General features: G+C 43.3%; 1 protein-coding gene across 5 annotated transcripts in view; it reads right to left on the bottom strand.

Annotated features, from left to right (window-relative positions):
- Nucleotides 1–314: 314 nt before the first annotated feature.
- The window catches only part of Bend7 (BEN domain containing 7), a 79,271-nt gene continuing 63,084 nt past the window's right edge, over nucleotides 315–16,501 (bottom strand). For 3 of the 5 annotated variants that reach the window (XM_085699081.2, XM_085699080.2, XM_085699083.2), the window contains 3 exons: nucleotides 9,686–9,805; nucleotides 4,816–4,869; nucleotides 315–2,525 (listed from right to left, as the gene is read on the bottom strand). In XM_085699081.2, coding sequence (XP_085555207.2) covers nucleotides 2,464–2,525; nucleotides 4,816–4,869; nucleotides 9,686–9,805 — 236 coding nt within the window. In that variant the 3' untranslated portion in view covers nucleotides 315–2,463. The remainder of the gene's footprint in view (nucleotides 2,526–4,815; nucleotides 4,870–9,685; nucleotides 9,806–16,501) is intronic. The other 2 variants (XM_087896372.1, XM_085699082.2) reach the window with 2 other exon arrangements.

Genomic DNA, 16,501 nt, shown 5'->3' with positions numbered 1-16,501 from the left:
AACCTTTTAAGTGAAGATTATAAGGCTACCTAATTCATTTAAAATTAGGTTTTGAGCATCTCAGCACTTAATGCCCGAGTGTTTCTGTGGGACCTGCTGTAGCCATTGATCCGACTGCCAGGCAGAACTGTGACTCCAGCATCTACCAGGCTCTCACTGCTAGGAATCCGTTTGCTTTATTTGTAACCATAATTTTCCACAGAGGCATAACTCCTGAGAAAAAGCATCAGAATATTCATAAATACCCTTTAATTAATCAACAGCACAGACTTCATGAACACAGAAGGCTGGAATGCAAGCAAGACACGTGTGCATTCAATTAAAGTAATTTATTGTATTTTTCCAGAAAGGACATAAAGGGCATCTTGGGAGTTGATATCACAACACAGTGTTACACACCATTTTCACAACTAGCTTTACATTGAATTCTTTTTAAAAGAACATAGTAATTTAAAAAATCTGAATATTTACATATTAATAAAACATATGTACACAAGATTGAGACACATCCATAGTTATGGACTTTTTTTTTTGCTAAGAAAGCCTATAAAAAGGGTTTCTGAACAAAGTCGGACAGTAGTCACAGTTAATTAACACAAACACAATTGAAACTTACAAAATATGATTTTACTGTCGCAGTTCTGATCTGCCTTTCCACTTTGTGAATCCACGGCGCTTGTCTGCAAGCTGAACGATCCCTACCCTCCTCAAGTATTGAAAACTCCAAGCTGCCTCCGAGGCTTGGAAGGAAGCGTTTTTGGAAGGTTTATAGTGCGTACTAAATAGGCCTACAGTGTAAGTATATGATCCCCCTGTACTAAAAACAAATCCATCACCATTTAATAGAGTGAAGAGTGAAGGGCACTAATTCAGCTTTTCTGTTCCCTTGAGGAGGATTTCATTCTAGGAGGCAGAAGACTTTTTTTTTTTTTTTCCGGATCTGTTGCAATTAAACGAAAGTCTTGGTTTGTCTGCAGCTCATCAGAACACTCAATAAAACAAAAGGATTAGGGCTGGCTGGCAACAGAAACTGGCAACTGAAAAGTTCGAAGGGAATAATTTCTAAGCCATTCCGCAGTCTCCAAAGGAAGAGACAGAAAAGGTTCACATGTGAGATGTTGCTGTCTAGTTGCTAGACGACTCCAGGAGCAACACCTAACAGCACATGTTGTCACATTCCAGGGATATCACAGATCACCTCACCGAGCAGCTGGTCTCAGGGGAGTACTGCCCTCGTCCTCCCGTCCTGAGCCCTACATGTTCAGTATGAAGTGACACAGTACACTGGATGCCCAGGTTCTTTCTACGTCCAGCTGGCCGTGAGGGTAACCTGACCCTAGGCAACCCCTTACCTACTTCTCAGTTCTCTCAGGCAAAGCAGCGGGCGAGGTAGCCCCAGCAGCACTAACTGTTGGCTCTGACTTGTGGCTGACGGGAACACTAGGCAAAAGGCAGTTTTTAATCCCTGGGGTTTGGTGGACCGACTGTTACATTTCTTTTTTATGGCAATTTTTGGCCTTCTGTGTCAAGTGCCCAAGATTCAAGGCAATTAATTTGCTTTATATGATAAATAAGGTTTGCCGCAAGGTTCTCTAAGTTCGTTGATTTCAATGCATTACTTCATTAGTGAAACACGTGGAGGTACAGCAAATATCCGTACTGCAAAGATTTCTCTAAAATAAACCCAGAGTTTTCTCATATTTAGTTTTATATAAAGTAGAAGGCAAGCGTATGAGGGACCAGATAAACTAGAGGAGGAACATGGAACAGGGTCAAAGCTACTCGGTTAAACCATATTTAAATGCTTGATGGCTCCTAAGCAGATGGCTGGTTACGCTGAGTTAAGTTTTTTGTAACTGCATCATCATAAATTACGTAAAAGTGCTTTATTTCCTAAGAATTCATACATCATTTGTTCTTCAGTTCAGAACGACTGTTTCAGGTTCTATGATTGACACATAAATGACTTCATCATTTGTTCTTCAGTTCAGAACGACTGTTTCAGGTTACTATGACTGATGTCATAAGTCACAAATCAGGCCAGAGCCATCCCACCTCCCGGAACTACCTTTCCTTCTCTAGGCTGAAGGGTCAGTCAGCACTGCTGCTCTGTAACTTCCGTCAGTCCTAGAGAGAGGTCTCCTCTGCATGCAGCTAAGCAATTTACAATAAAATAAATATGTTTAAGAAGACTGTGTATTCACACAGAGATTATGAATGAATAAAACCAGGAAGAGAACTGCTTCTTTATGATGGGTCACACACACTGGACTTTTGAATGGTAACAACTCTAAGCTTGATTTCTTTGAAGAAAATATGATACCAAATTGGAGTTGTGATACCACATGTTACAAAGAAATGATTCAGACAGGACAAGCCACCACAGAACACCCACACTGCAGGCACCTCAACTGCTCCATGAACCTTTGAGGAAACGGAAGAAGAGGATGCTAAAATGCAAGTCTAGGCAATGGAGCCTGGATCCGGGTCCTCCGCGGTCTCTCTCCTGGTGACAAATATATTACCTACAATAGAGACAAGACAGTGAGGGAGGCTGTTTCTCCAAAGCACAGCTGTACATTTCATCACATGGCCAGGGTCAGGTAAGGACAAAATCAGTCAACTATGTGTGCAAGACCTGGGGTTCACTGCTTTACACAGCCGGGTCAGAGCAATGTGGAAGGGTGATATGCAGCAACACGGCCACCAAAGAGCCGGTCAGGTTGGGGATTTCACTTTAGACGGCAACCATGAAGCGTGCTATCAAGATTATTTGATAATCAAGATCTGAGAACCAATCTGTGACTTCTTTCCCCCTTTTCTAAAATGAAATGCTTTAAAAAACGACAGAGCATGCTGTTGAGAAGTTTGTGTCTGCAGCTAGCAACACTCTACTTTCTTCTTTATTACCCCCAAACAGGCAGAATTTAAGAAAGGAATTGAAGAAATGAGTTTAAACCGGAGTGAACTTTGGGTAGATGATGCCAGACAGGATCAATGTGAAGAGCGAGCCACTGAAATGGAATCCTCATGGGACTGCACGCCCATCGTCTCTTAGGATCTTTAAGAAACAGAGAAGCCGTCTTTGGCTTAGGTATAAGAAAGCCCTATGCTATAATGTCGGGGACTGAGAGGACTGGGCCTGCCATGCCATCACCAGCTGTGGTATCTTGGGAACGTCATTTAATGTTTTTTTGGGTTTCAGGCTTTTTCCCCTGGAAAATACAAGGGCCGGATACAAAGGAGGGATCGGTTGACATGAGTTCCCAAGTTCTTCTCATGTTCAGATTCCTTTGCAGTTTGTCAGTTCTGGAAAACTCTACTAGCATCCCTGGGCAGCCGTTTCCCTTGAAATGCCTCTGCTCAGTCTTTAGACAGTTAAATACAAAGGTGCATCTGCAAGAGGCACAGTCTTCAAATAATACAGCAAGAGTCCACCACGTCATCCGAAGATGACACGAAGCAGAAGCCAGCTGCTGCAGACGCCCAGGGGACAACTAGAAAAGCAAGCCATTCCTCCCCAAGGCCCTGAACCCCACGTCATCATTCTGATTAGTATTTCCTTCATCTGCTGGGGATGGGTCAAAGACGGCAAAAGTATTGTTATCGTGAGTTGTCCTGCTATTCAGAGGATGGCAACAAACACTAGAGCCCACATTCAGCTCTCTGGACTCACAGGTATGGAAACACAAACAGCGTAAGGACTATAGATGACAAGAACTGGATATATGCGGCTGTTTTGTGCACAACTGTGGCCGTTTCCTTCACTTGTCCACTGATCTGTTACTTGGCTGCTCAAGGCAGAGAAGCAGGTGTAACTTACATGGCTCCAGTGTACCCAGGAGCTTCTCTTTGATGACCACCCCGAGATATGTGTTATCTAGGCCATGTGACCACTAGGGACTCTACCAAGAGTTTCGGCAAACATAGTACATACTCCAGTCATATTTTCTCAATTTAATTCAAGTCTCACTGCCCCAGATCAGGGGGAAAAAAACAAGAAACAAAAAGAAACAAACAAACAAAAAATCCCAAAGCCCCACTGATGTGAGCTTTTGTAGTTCAAGGTTTCTTTGGCCTGTCTGGCTTTTATGGATGGAATCTTCAGAGAATCTTTGAGGAGCAGCCAATAGGGAGGGAGTCCTGAGACCAAGTGAGGGGTAAGTTGTTTGACACATGGCTCACTGAGCAGCCACTCGCTCCTCTCCTCTCGGGTGTGAGCTCATACACAGGCAGGAGGTCAGAATCACAGGCCTGACACGGAGTCTTGTGATGAGGTCACAATCAAGCCCACAGCTGAACACAGTTGTGCAGTGGATACTGCAGTGTTCCACCACATTTGCTGATCTGACACCAGGAGTGTGTTTCACACTGGTGGGCTGGCTTATTCAATCACACACGATCACTAAGAGTGCTGGTGCATGCCTCTCAAAGGCCTTTTGATGGAATAAGACAAGATGGGCCTGAATTTGGTCACACAAAGTTGACAATCCAGGTTTAAAGCTAAATGTCGTTTATGTTAAAAGTGTCTTCTAATGTCTAAAGGCTTGGTGAAGCAGCACGTTGTGATTCCAACTTCTTAGGATTTGCACTTCTGAGATTTTTATGAATATGAAACAGGGTGTGAGAAAAATGCTTCTTTTCATAGCCAATGTAAAAACACCTCTGAACCTAGGCCCCCAAGAAACTGGGCACTGTGAGGGCCCGGGTCTATTACAGAAACAGCCTGCTCAAGCACCTGCATCCCTAATGGTGAAAGCATTTTCAATGCAAATGTTTCCTTGCAGCGGGTGATGAAATGTAAATGTGTTTTACCTGTTGGTGGTAGCGAAATGCCGTCCAGTTTTTCATCACCGTCAGCTGCCTCTGCTGGTTACAAACATAAAACACAAATCTCATTAGTTGTGGGGAGCGCATTCATTTTGCTGGATACAGGAACACAATTAAAGAGACTCCAGTGTACACAGTGGCTTTCATCTTTCTTTCTCCGTTCCCTTCACTTGGTTCCGATTTCAGGTTTAGCATCATTATTTAAACACAATTTCGTTTCATGATTATGACAGGAAGTCAACCGTCCTGTATTAAAACTTGAAAACTCTCTGACCTCATTTTGTCAGTCACAGGTGATTCCAGTTCATTGTGTCTTATTTTCCTAAGCTTAAACCCCTCCCAGCAATCCAGTCTGTTTGGATGCTCACCTTCCTGGACCTGGAGTGAGGGGGGAGGAACTTGGACTTCCCACAGGGCAGGAGACCCTGACTTGCCTAGGGGACAAAGAGGGAGGAGGAGAGGGAGCGGGGGAGTGGGAGGGCGTTGGGAGGAGGGGCGTAAATGGAAACTTTTTATAATTTAATAAAATTACAAAAAAAAAAAAAAAAAAAACCCCTCCCAGCAGCAGGACGGACTGCTCAGCCACACACTGAGGGCACTTAAGTCACTGTCTCTGGCTGGAGAACTGTACTTTTCACAACCTGCCCCATCTGCACCCTGAGCCACTCAGAGTGGAATCCTCAGAATGAACTTTCCTTTGGAGATGCCTGGTTCTGGAGCTGTCAGTCAAACTGCCGGATCCATTTAGTCAGGAAGGAAACCATGGAGAGAAAATACATACTTTTTTTTTTCAAAAGATTCCTCCCTTTTGTGATTTAAAATGCAAACCTTGCTCTTCTGATGTGTTTCAGTCTCCTTAATGGTTCTGCAAAGCGTGATCCTTCAGACACAGACACACAGACACACACCCCTACTAAATGTAAAGAGAGGCTGTTCATAGGCCTCCTGGTAACTCAAGGGAGTGAGCCTCCCCTAACAAGCTATGGACAGAGGAAACATTCGCATAGGGCTATTGGGATAATCCTGGTGGCATCCTTTCCCCAACCCAAAGATCCTGCTGCCTGCACTTGTGTGCCCTGAGGCTAGCCTTCTGCTCCACCTTGCAGTGTGGAGATGGTGGAAAAGCCAACACAATACTATATTCTCATTTTCACTGTTGGTGCTTTAAACACGACCAGGGACAGACACAATCAGAAATGTTCCAAGCTTTCTGCCTTTAGTTTAGCCTTGAATATCTTGTCCTTAGGTGGGTAGATCTGGCATCAGTGTCTGCTGGTCCATGTGACTCACCACAGAAAGAAAACAGAGAAGAGATGGAAAAGTCCCAGCCAATTTTGATTGGAATGGAGACTATTATAAATGATGTTGATAAGCATTAATAGCATGACAAAAAGATAAACGGCAGGAGAGAGCTGGGGAAGGTGATCTACAGAAAACCTGTAAGATGTACTAAAATTCTCTAGATAAAAGGCATTAGGTGCTCTGGTTGGTCTCTGTGTACGTTCACACATGTGCATACATGCCCTTGCACACGCCCACGTGTATGCACACACCAAGGTACCAGGTCCTTGTCAGGGGTCTTCATCTATCATTCTCTACACTATTTTTGGGGATATGTCCTCCCACTGAACCCGCAGCCAGCAGGTTTAGCTAGACTGGCCAGTCTGTGAGCCCGGGAATCTGCCCGTCTCTACCAGCATCTGAGTGCTGGGGTTGCAGATGCACACCAGCACACCTGGCTGCGTTATAAGGAGCTGGGGATAGAAATCCAGTTTCCTGCATGTGTGGCAAATGCTTTCCCCACGGATCTACTTCCTTAGCTTGGTTCTTATGGCTTTGAAAAGAATTTTATATATTAAAAAACAATGAATGCACGGCTTTTATATTTAGAAGTCGCCATTTCCTTCTGACTGGTTTCAATGAATCTGAAAGGCAGATGGTTTACATCGCAATTGTCTTATTACCAGGGCTGAAATTCTTCAGTAATAATAAATGGCCACCACCACTTACTAAATACTTTTTATTGAGCATTTTGTGTGCAATTTGTCATCTGACTGATAGATAGTCTTGTGGGTATGTCTGATGCTATGCTTGCTTTAATACACTAGGAATCAAAGCTGGAGAAATGAAATTACGGCTAGAAAGTCACAGTGCCAAAGACAAGAATGGGCTTTGAGTCTGGACACTCAAGCTCTTCTATTAATAATACACATATATCCCATGTGATCTTAATAGATAATTTTTAAAAATCTTCAAATTCTAGTTCATTTTATATTTTAGTAATTTCTTCTACCTTACACATGTCTGCTTTTCATTTAGTGTTAAGAAAAATTAGATTTTCTTGGGGTCTGAGGTGACCCTTTCCTTTGTAATTCAGCTACCCTTACTGGGGCCTATGAAGGTCAGAAGATGGGACTGGATCTTCTAGAACTGGAGTTATAGCCTGTTGTGAGCCACTAGGTATTGCTGGTCCTTTGGAAGAACAGCCATGGTCTTAATTGCTGAGTTATCTCTGCAGCTCCTACCCTTATTTTTTTTGTGTGAGCCATCATGTAGTTGCTGGGAACTGACTCAGGACTTCTGGAAGAGGAGCCAGAGTGCTTAACCACTGAGCCATCTCTCCAGCCCAACACATACTTTTTATATGTGGACCTACATGATCATGTGCTTTTGTCAGGATAGAACAAATATAGTTTATGTATATTTAGGTTATATATTCTGACATATGTAAACTATATATTCTGTCAGGACATATAACCCAAATATATGTAAACTATATAAATTCGTATGCTGGCTACATGCGTAGGGCAAGTGTCATGGTGAAGAACATCAGGATGTTAATCATAACACCCGTCAGTAACAACAAGCTCTCAGCTTCTCTTCTCTGGCGATGACCAAGCTGTAAAATCTGGAAAACACTGAGCAAGTCCAATAAAACTTTAGCAGCAGCGACAGCTTTACTTCTGGATCTAACGCAAACAATAAATTGTGATTTCAGTTCTGAAGAAGTAATCTAATAAAAATGATAAAAATCCACACCAGGAATGGAATTCTAGTTATAGAAAAAAATTATTATATGTGATGAGAGCCCCAAATGAATTTGTTTGGATTTGCATAACGACTTTTCCAATGTGTGGGGCACCGCTTTCTCCTACAGCCAGGGCAGGTTTCCCTACGTGGTGAGTTGATCAGCTGGGTCCAGTCAGAGTCTGGACCCAGTTCAGAACGGCTGATAAACGAGACTGTGGAGGTGGTGGAATACCTTTAACACACTGTATTATCATTTTAATGGAAAATAATCAAGATGAAAAACCCCAGAGTCCTGAGAATTTTATTCCAGGGGACAGAGTTCAGGGGCACTTCTGCCCTGTGGGTCTGGAGGGAACAGCATAAATATTGGTACCTTCAGTCAGAAAATGGCAGTATTCTTCAGGATTTCATATTTTGACTAGAAAAAACAGTCTCTCACTGGCTTCGAACTCATCAAGTGTGCTAAGATGGCTGCCCTACAGATACAGCGCTGAGATTACAAGGATATGTTTTATGTTTATTTATTTTCTTACACGGGTTCTGGGAATTTAACTCCTATTGCTTGCAAGGTAAACTCATTACCAACAGAGCTATCTCCCTGAGGCCCTATTTTTATTGTTTTTGAGGAATCTCCATATTGTTTTTTATAACAGATATACTAATTTACATGAAATTTAGAAATAAGACCTAGAGATTTGTGATCTAGTAGAGATAACTATTCTCGGATGATAGGAGAAAATTGACCCCAAAGGGATTTCTAACTGGCAAGATGTAGATTCTGGAGGCTGAGACTTTGATGACCAAATCTATATAGTAACAACTGGCAAGATGTAGATTCTGGAGGCTGAGACTTTGATGACCAAATCTATATAGTAACAATTTAACTGGTATTATCTTTGCCTAGAAAAATAACCGCCAAGCTGCTATCTCTCAAGTTTTAAACATGCCCACATACACGCATGCATGCATACACAGAAACACATAAACACACACCTTAAATTCCTTCCAACTTGATGTGGTATTTCTGACAGAATGACTTTTGCTCTTTTTGGATTTTTGAAACAGGGTCTCTCCACATCAACCCTGGCTGTCCTGGAACTCACTATGTAGAACAGGTTGTCCTGGAACCTACTTTGTAGACCAGGTTAGATCTCAAACTCACTGAGATTTGTCTCTATCTCAAGTGCTGGAATTAAAGGCATGCACTAGCCTGGTGCTCCTGTCCCCTTTATACCCTGAGCAATTAGGCTTTAAAAAACTCATGGGGGGGGTGCTGGAGAGATGGCTCAGAGGTTAAGAGCACTGACTGCTCTTCCAGAGGTCCTGAGTTCGATTCCCAGCAACCACATGGTGGCTCACGGCCATCTGTAATGAGATCTGGTGCCCTCTTCTGGCCAGCAAGCATACAGGACATTGTATACATAATAAATAAATAAATCTTAAAAAAGAAGAAAAACAAAGCAAAAAAGAGTGCTGACCATTCTTTTAAAAACACATTTAAAAAAAAAACTCATGTAGGTACAAACAAACAGAAATCAACAGTCAGATAAAAGCGGACCACAGAAGACGAAGTCTACACGTGAGACACATTGCTACAGGTGTGAGTAGCAATCCTTTTCTCTTATACTATTAAAAGCAAATGGATGACATAATTTCTACTATTCAATCTTAAGACAACATTCAAAACCAGAGCACATTCCACAGAACATGTCCTTGCAGAGAAGACGTATGTCCTTGCCATACCTAGAGAGAAGGCGCTACACTTCCAACATAGCAGAGAGCCCAACACAGCACTTTCACGGTGATTTCTACAGCATATTCATACCTGAGCCTCTTTTTAACCTCCTTCTGGCCAGTTTAATTTGATCCTGTAGAATCTGTACCCAGTCTCTTGGGCCAGGAAGTTTATCCACATGGTTTGCAGTACAGTACTTCTCTGTAAAGACTGAAAGAAAACATGAGATTGTACTACATACCTTAACAACAACAAACAGATGCAGAACAAAACAGGAAGGTGGCCCATGGAGAAAACACGTCCATTTTGTTGTTCCTTTTCTGGTGCTGAGATTCTAACTTAGGAACATGTACATGCTTGGCATGTGCTCAGCCACAAGCCTCCTCTCAGTCCTGAAGTGAACTTCTAAGGATGACAGCCCCATGGGCACATCTTCTGCAGCGGCACTGTGCTCTTTGGGTAAAGGTGGCAAGCAGCTGAGCACTGACTACAAATGATGGCTTGTGCTTCAACATGAAACTGGCTGGAAACACTGAGCTGGTTGTGGGGAAACCGCTCTTTGCATGTGCTTGTGTCTGACGGGCAGAAAAGAAAATGCTTCATAGGGCTCTGCCAGGTCCACTCATAACAGAATCGAGCAAATGTGTTAACTGACTTCATCTGTGTTGTCAATTCATAATCAAACGCAACATTACACAGAGATGTTCTCACTCTGATCCTTAAGAACTCAGCACTTGCTGGGTGGTGGTGGCACACGCCTTTAATCCCAGCACTTGGGAGGCAGAGGCAGGCAGATCTCTGTGAGTTTGAGGCTAGCCTGGTCTACAAGAGCTAGTTACAGGATAGGCTCCAAAGATACAGAAAAACCCTGTCTTGAAAAAAATTGAAAAAAGAAAGAAAGAAAGGAAGGAAGGAAGGAAGGAAGGAAAAACTCAGCATTCAATGTAAATAATACTGCTGTGCATTTTACTGAAATTGTAGGACTCAGTCTAGGTAAGAATCAACACCCTGCACACTGCAGCAGATGCGAGCAAAGACCCTACTAAGTGCTAACATGCAATGAAGAGTCACAGGGCAGGACAAAAGAGAGGCAGGACAGGGGCCCAGGAAAGCCACAGCGTGTGACCACATGTGAGGTGAGGAGTTCACATTTCTCCCTGGCTCTGTTCCTGAGCACCAGGCCACCCGCCTTTTCACTGGCGGCCTGTGAGGTCAGTAAGTTGTCGCAGCACACTGCCTTTGTGATATTTAAAATGTTGCTAATTTCAGTGTGCTAAAGGTCTCTTTCAAAGAGAAACGACACAGGAAAATATTGACAGATTTAACTATACAAAATTGAAATTCCCATTCAATGAAAAACAAACATTTTAAAAGAACCAGAAAACCTGGCCACATTATATATGCCTAAGAATGTTCAATATCTTTAAAGAGTAGACTCAAATAAAAGAGCGTGTTCAATAGTCCCGTAGATCAATAGTGTATTTAAAGTATAAAATACTAGGAAAAATGTTTAACTAATATGAATCAAAGAATTGAAAAGTTCACATGGTATACCTATCCTGAGTTAGAAAAACAAGGTCAAAAAGGCTGAATTTGATAGTAGCAAAATTGTGGTGACCTGGCCCAGTCAAACTTTACTATTCATATAACACTGGGAATTTTTTTCTTGGGAAATAAGAATAAAACATAATGAGATCCACAAAATGGTTACACTCCTGATCAGTAACGTTACTTCTAAAATCGAGTCCTAAGAAAATACCAGAAAGAGGGAAAAAGCCCTGTGTGTGAACTCAGATGCTAGCAGTCCAGTTGTGTAGGAAAAGATGACTGTCCTGGGTGGATCTGCAGGCCACGGGGAGAGGGATTCCCTTTCGGAAACTAATACTTGTCCCAGTTAATCAAGCGTCCAGGGCAGACTGAAACAGATGATACAGTCGCCACAGAAAGGAAGGAGAGGTAAAGGCGAAACACCTCAGACCTTGGGTGGACACTTGTGGGGCACCCACATGATGTGGCCGGCAGAAGGCTAGACAGAACGGTATAGGGAAAGAGGCTGGGACACTGCTGCCTCTGAGTTTGTAGGGATCAGTGTCCTGAGATAACCTCATGAATGGTGCATCACCTATGCCATCATCATACACTTCAAATCAATTTAGATTACTTGATTATAACTAATACAATGTCAATACTAAGTCGTATTGTTGTATTATTTAGGGATAATCACAGGAAAAAAGTCTACACACCTCTCTCTGAAGAACAGGCTGGCCTTGAATTCAGAGATCCATCTTCCTCTACCTTCCCAGGACTGGGATTAAAGGTGTGCACCACCACTGCCTGGCAAAAGCCTACATGTTTAAAGCATGTACTTTACCACTGAGCTATGCTGCCAATATCAAAGGTGGTGAGTATGCATGTGTATGAGTGTGTGTATGACATGTTTTTTCCCTTGCGTATGTTCAATCCCTGATTGTTTAAATCTGTGAATGCTGAACTCACTGAACACGAAGAGCCACTGTATATGAGCAGAAAGACTGCTAAGAAGCGAAAACATACAGAGGGGAGGGCACCTGGCTGAGCACAGTGGTGGAGAACACAGGGCTTAGGAATGGATGATGGAGGCAGAGAAGCCCACACAGAAGGCCAGACGACTGCAAAGCTAAGGGGCTCAGGAGGAGCAGACAAGTGGCTCCAGAGCATCAGGGAGCCAGTGGCTTGGCAAGTGTCTGCTGAGAGCCACTGAGGGAGTGGCCACCAGCAATCCCTCTTGAACCCCTGGGCTCAGAGGGTGGGGGAGGAAAGGAAGGAGGAACATGACTGTAGGCTGTGTGAGCAGGCAGCATGGTAGGTGAAAACAGGACGTGGGACAAAGGAGGGGACGATTCAAGTAGCCATCTCGGAGGAACGAGGGGTGATGGGATAAAGAACTGAAGCAGAGGAGCCACCTTCAAACAAGATGGAAAACCAGAGGAAGAGATGTGTTGATAAGAGGCGGCTCCAGACGGGAGACTCTAGGCTCCAGAGACTCCGTGAGTTCAGTACTGAGTTGCCATGGAGAGGGAGAGTGTGGGAAGGTTTGGAATTGTTGACAACTGAGGACAAGCGGTAAGGTGCTAAGCAGTGAATGTGGTGCAGTCTACCGAGGGTATCAGGTTGAAGGGATGGCCTGGGGTTAGGATTAGCGGAACAGTTTCAGCAGCAGAATGGGGACTTGAAGCACTTGAAGATGTTAGGAAAATGACACCAGAGAGGGGCTGACAGACAGACTCTGGAATGCGGGAGCATAAAACAGCAGAGCGGTGTGGAAAAATGCTAGGGTGTGTCGAGGGAGGTGGGCTAGCAAGCAGCAGAGGAAGGCAGGACTGCTGAGGTCCTGACACCGTGTGGCCAGGGATCAGGGAGATTTTCATGTGCACAGGGGAGCGAGTCACACAGGACAACAGCAAGTTGTTGGAGGGAGATGTACAGATCTCCTAAGAGCCTTAACGGAAAGGTCCATGGCAGTCTTACATGAGTGGGGAGCAGAAGGATGGTCAGGAAGCAGAATCAAGGAGCAGGGCAGCATGAACCAGGAGGCCTGCTGTAGGTTCTGTAGGGCAAAGGAGAGCAGCGGCAGCGGAGGAAACAGGTCACATTGCTGGGCACAGAGGGGTTCTCAACTTCCTGCACCAGGTCCGTCCTTCCGTCCGTCCTTCCTTCCTTCCTTCCTTCCTTCCTTCCTTCCTTCCTTCCTTCCTTCCTTCCTTCCTTCCTTCCCTCCCCCCCCTTTCTTTCTTTTTTTCTTGGTTTTTTGAGACAGAGTTTCTCTGTAGCTTTGGAACCTGTTCTGAAACTAGCTCTTGTAGACCAGACTGATCTCGAACTCCTCTGCCTCCCGAGTGCTGGGATTAAAGGTGTACGCCACCACCACCCAGCCAGGTCCTTCATTTCTTTATCTCCCTCAAAGCACCCAGTACAGTGAAGAAACTTAAGAAACATGTGGTGAACGAATCATTGGAGTTTCTAGTCTAGTTTTTAATGTTGGCAAATAACAGGAGCTCTAAAATATAGACTAATTACAAAATGACCTCTCTGAATGAGCAGGAAGTCTTAATCAGTCAAACATATAAATAAAAAAGATTTTATCACACCAAATGCTCACAATAACATTTACTGACTGAAAACTGTCAAGAGGTGCTTGAAGTTTGTTTTAATAAAGAAAATTTAAAGAACATTGTATTTGTATCTAGCGTTCTATTCACTTGTATGAAGAAGCATACTACAAAAATGACTGAATAGACTCTTATGAGGTAAACATCTTTCCACTTATAATGCTATGTATACAATTAATTTCCATAGCAACCTCTTTTTTAGATTGTGAAATGCTTATGCTCAAATTATCACACATTAGCAAGTTGTAGTTCCAAAATAACAAAGTAGTCCCAGGCTATGCCAATGCCCGAGTGGCTCCACGTGTGCCAGCAGCGGCGTTTAAAGAGTGCTCGCTCTCACGCCGTGAGGGGCTGCCGTTCAGACCTTTACAATCTGCCCTTGAGCGCAGCATCCCTTCACTTGCTTCAAAAGGCAGCAGCTTCTGCTTATATATTTTTTTCTTCTTTCAGTTAAAACTTTTCTGCTTTCAATAGAAAAAAATCACCATCCCCTGGGCCCGTGACTAAGACCTTTGAAGGCACAGCACAGGTTTCTCAAAAAAAAAAAAAAAAATGCCTACACAAACAAATACTTCCACCAGGCACATTATTGACATTCTGATTCATGGATTACATCCAAACTTCAAAGGGACTTTTAAGTAGAATTTACCTATTGAAGATGAAATTCTATTCTCTCCATTACAATCGCAGACGAGACCTTAGAACAAGGCTGAAAGATGCCATTGCACTGATGTGAAAACAGCTGATATGCTGTGTGAACAGAGGTATGGAGTAAGCAGAATATATTTTGCTATCAGAATCTATAGCTAAAGGTCAAGCTATTATCCCGGTAACAGTTCCATTAGGAGTAATGATGTGAAAAGTGGCATTGCATTAATGCACTGGGTCTCCTACTACGTTAATAGTGGGTCATTAAGAATCATAGTAGGATAATTTGCATTCATCCTCAGAATGCAATAGGTTCTAAAAAGAAATTTCCCTCCTTCCTATTTTAATGCATCGAGGAGACAGGAGGGCTAATTTTAAATGAGCCCAAATAATCTGAACAAGTGGAACGAGACCAACGATTAAACTAAATAAAAGAGTTTAAGCATCTACTTTGCTTAATACAATTTGAGGTCCCAAGGCACAGAGAGTATGTTAAGTCACCAGGGAAATGACAAATGCTTGAGTAGATCTGTACATGAATAATGACTTTCCCAGATGCTTGCATTCATTTGAACCGTGCCCTTTAATTGTTTATAAATAATGAATAAGCTTGTGGTAGCCGAGCAGATCCTTCCCCACGAATGCAGCTTTTAATATAATCGTCAATGAGCTCGGTACTTGGTACAACAAGCGTGTGTGACAACCAACAGAGCAGACTGGCCATGCCCCCCAAAAGTTCAAGGGATTTCTTTTCTGGATCTTTTCTGTACTGGAAGAACAGAGCATGGTCTTTTAAAGGACACTGCTGTGTCATGCATGCAGACACCCTAAGGGGTGGGAGATTTGTAGAGATTCAGTCTCTCTGTGGTTTATTTAAGAATCCTACAGCAATGACAACACACTTTCAGCTACAATGACTCAGTTATAACTCAAGTGGGAACTAAGGTTTGCATGGAGATGTGAAAAGTGAGTCTTCGTTAGATGCCAAATTCCCTAAGCCTTTGAGGGGCTAGGGACCACAGTCTTTGTAGTAGGATCCCAACTGGGGACCACTTGTAGAGAAGGGTGTTAAACAGCAGAGTGAATCTTGGGCATTGATGTTAAAGACCCCTATATCCTTCTCACATCCTTCTCTGTTCTCTTAAAGTTATTACTTTAGCATCCCACATGCTAAGCAGTTTAGGTAGCTCATTTAATCTTCACAATAGCCAGCAGAGGGGGGGTATCGTGATCTTAATTACAGATGACAACATCCAAGTCTGGGCAAGTTAAACAACTGATTTGGGATGGCACAGCCAGAAAGGATTGTTCCCCATAGAAATTATTAGGTTTTTAATCTTTGATTTTATAGGTGAGTATAGAGGTACTGTAAGAGAAAAATGGTCAAATCCTAAACAGGAATAGAGCAATGCTTAAGTAATATTTCCATGTTGAAGATGAATGTTGATGTTATTTTCAACCACACAAAATGGAAGTGTGGTGACATCTGGGGAGAGAAAATTAGCAGATCTCCTGATCCTGCGCCTGTAATCCCTAGACCAAGGAGACCAGTGAGTAAATGAGAATTCGCACACATGGGAACTGGGCCTTATGGGGGCCGATGTACGGAGTCTTGAACGCTGAGACCTGATGATGTGCTGCAAATGTCCAGGAAAGCAAAAGTCCAACACCCTCTCAGAGGGTGAGAGCTGAACCCTCAGAGTAGTGGCTAAGGATAAGGAAATCATGGCATGCCGAGCTGAAAAGCCCTGCTGTATCAGATAGAAAACCAGAGCTGGGGGTGGGGGTGGGGGAGGCAAGAGGAAGAACCCAGCTGACAAAGAGAGAAAAGAAGAAAGGAGATGTGCAGAGAGAAGGGAAGTTATGGAGGTGCAGGGAATACAGGATACAGGATGCAAGCTTGCAGGCCAGGCCTAGGTGTCCCCAAGAGTACCTGAGTAATACACACTCCAAACCAAGTGCGTCCGTGAAGACTGTTTCCCACAGGCTGGAGGAAAGCCTAAGTCTTCATGTACCATCAATTACATCAGAGCACACACATACACTAATGCCACCAGACCGCCAGATGCCCCAACTATCTTTCTCATCACTGGTCTCTGTGCACTCACAA

This window comes from Myodes glareolus, chromosome 14 (assembly GCF_982192425.1).
Source record: "Myodes glareolus chromosome 14, mMyoGla1.1, whole genome shotgun sequence".
In the NCBI taxonomy this organism is placed as follows: Eukaryota; Metazoa; Chordata; class Mammalia; order Rodentia; family Cricetidae; genus Myodes; species Myodes glareolus.
Note: the sequence above shows the minus strand (reverse complement) of the source record. Positions and strands in the feature narration are given on the sequence as shown.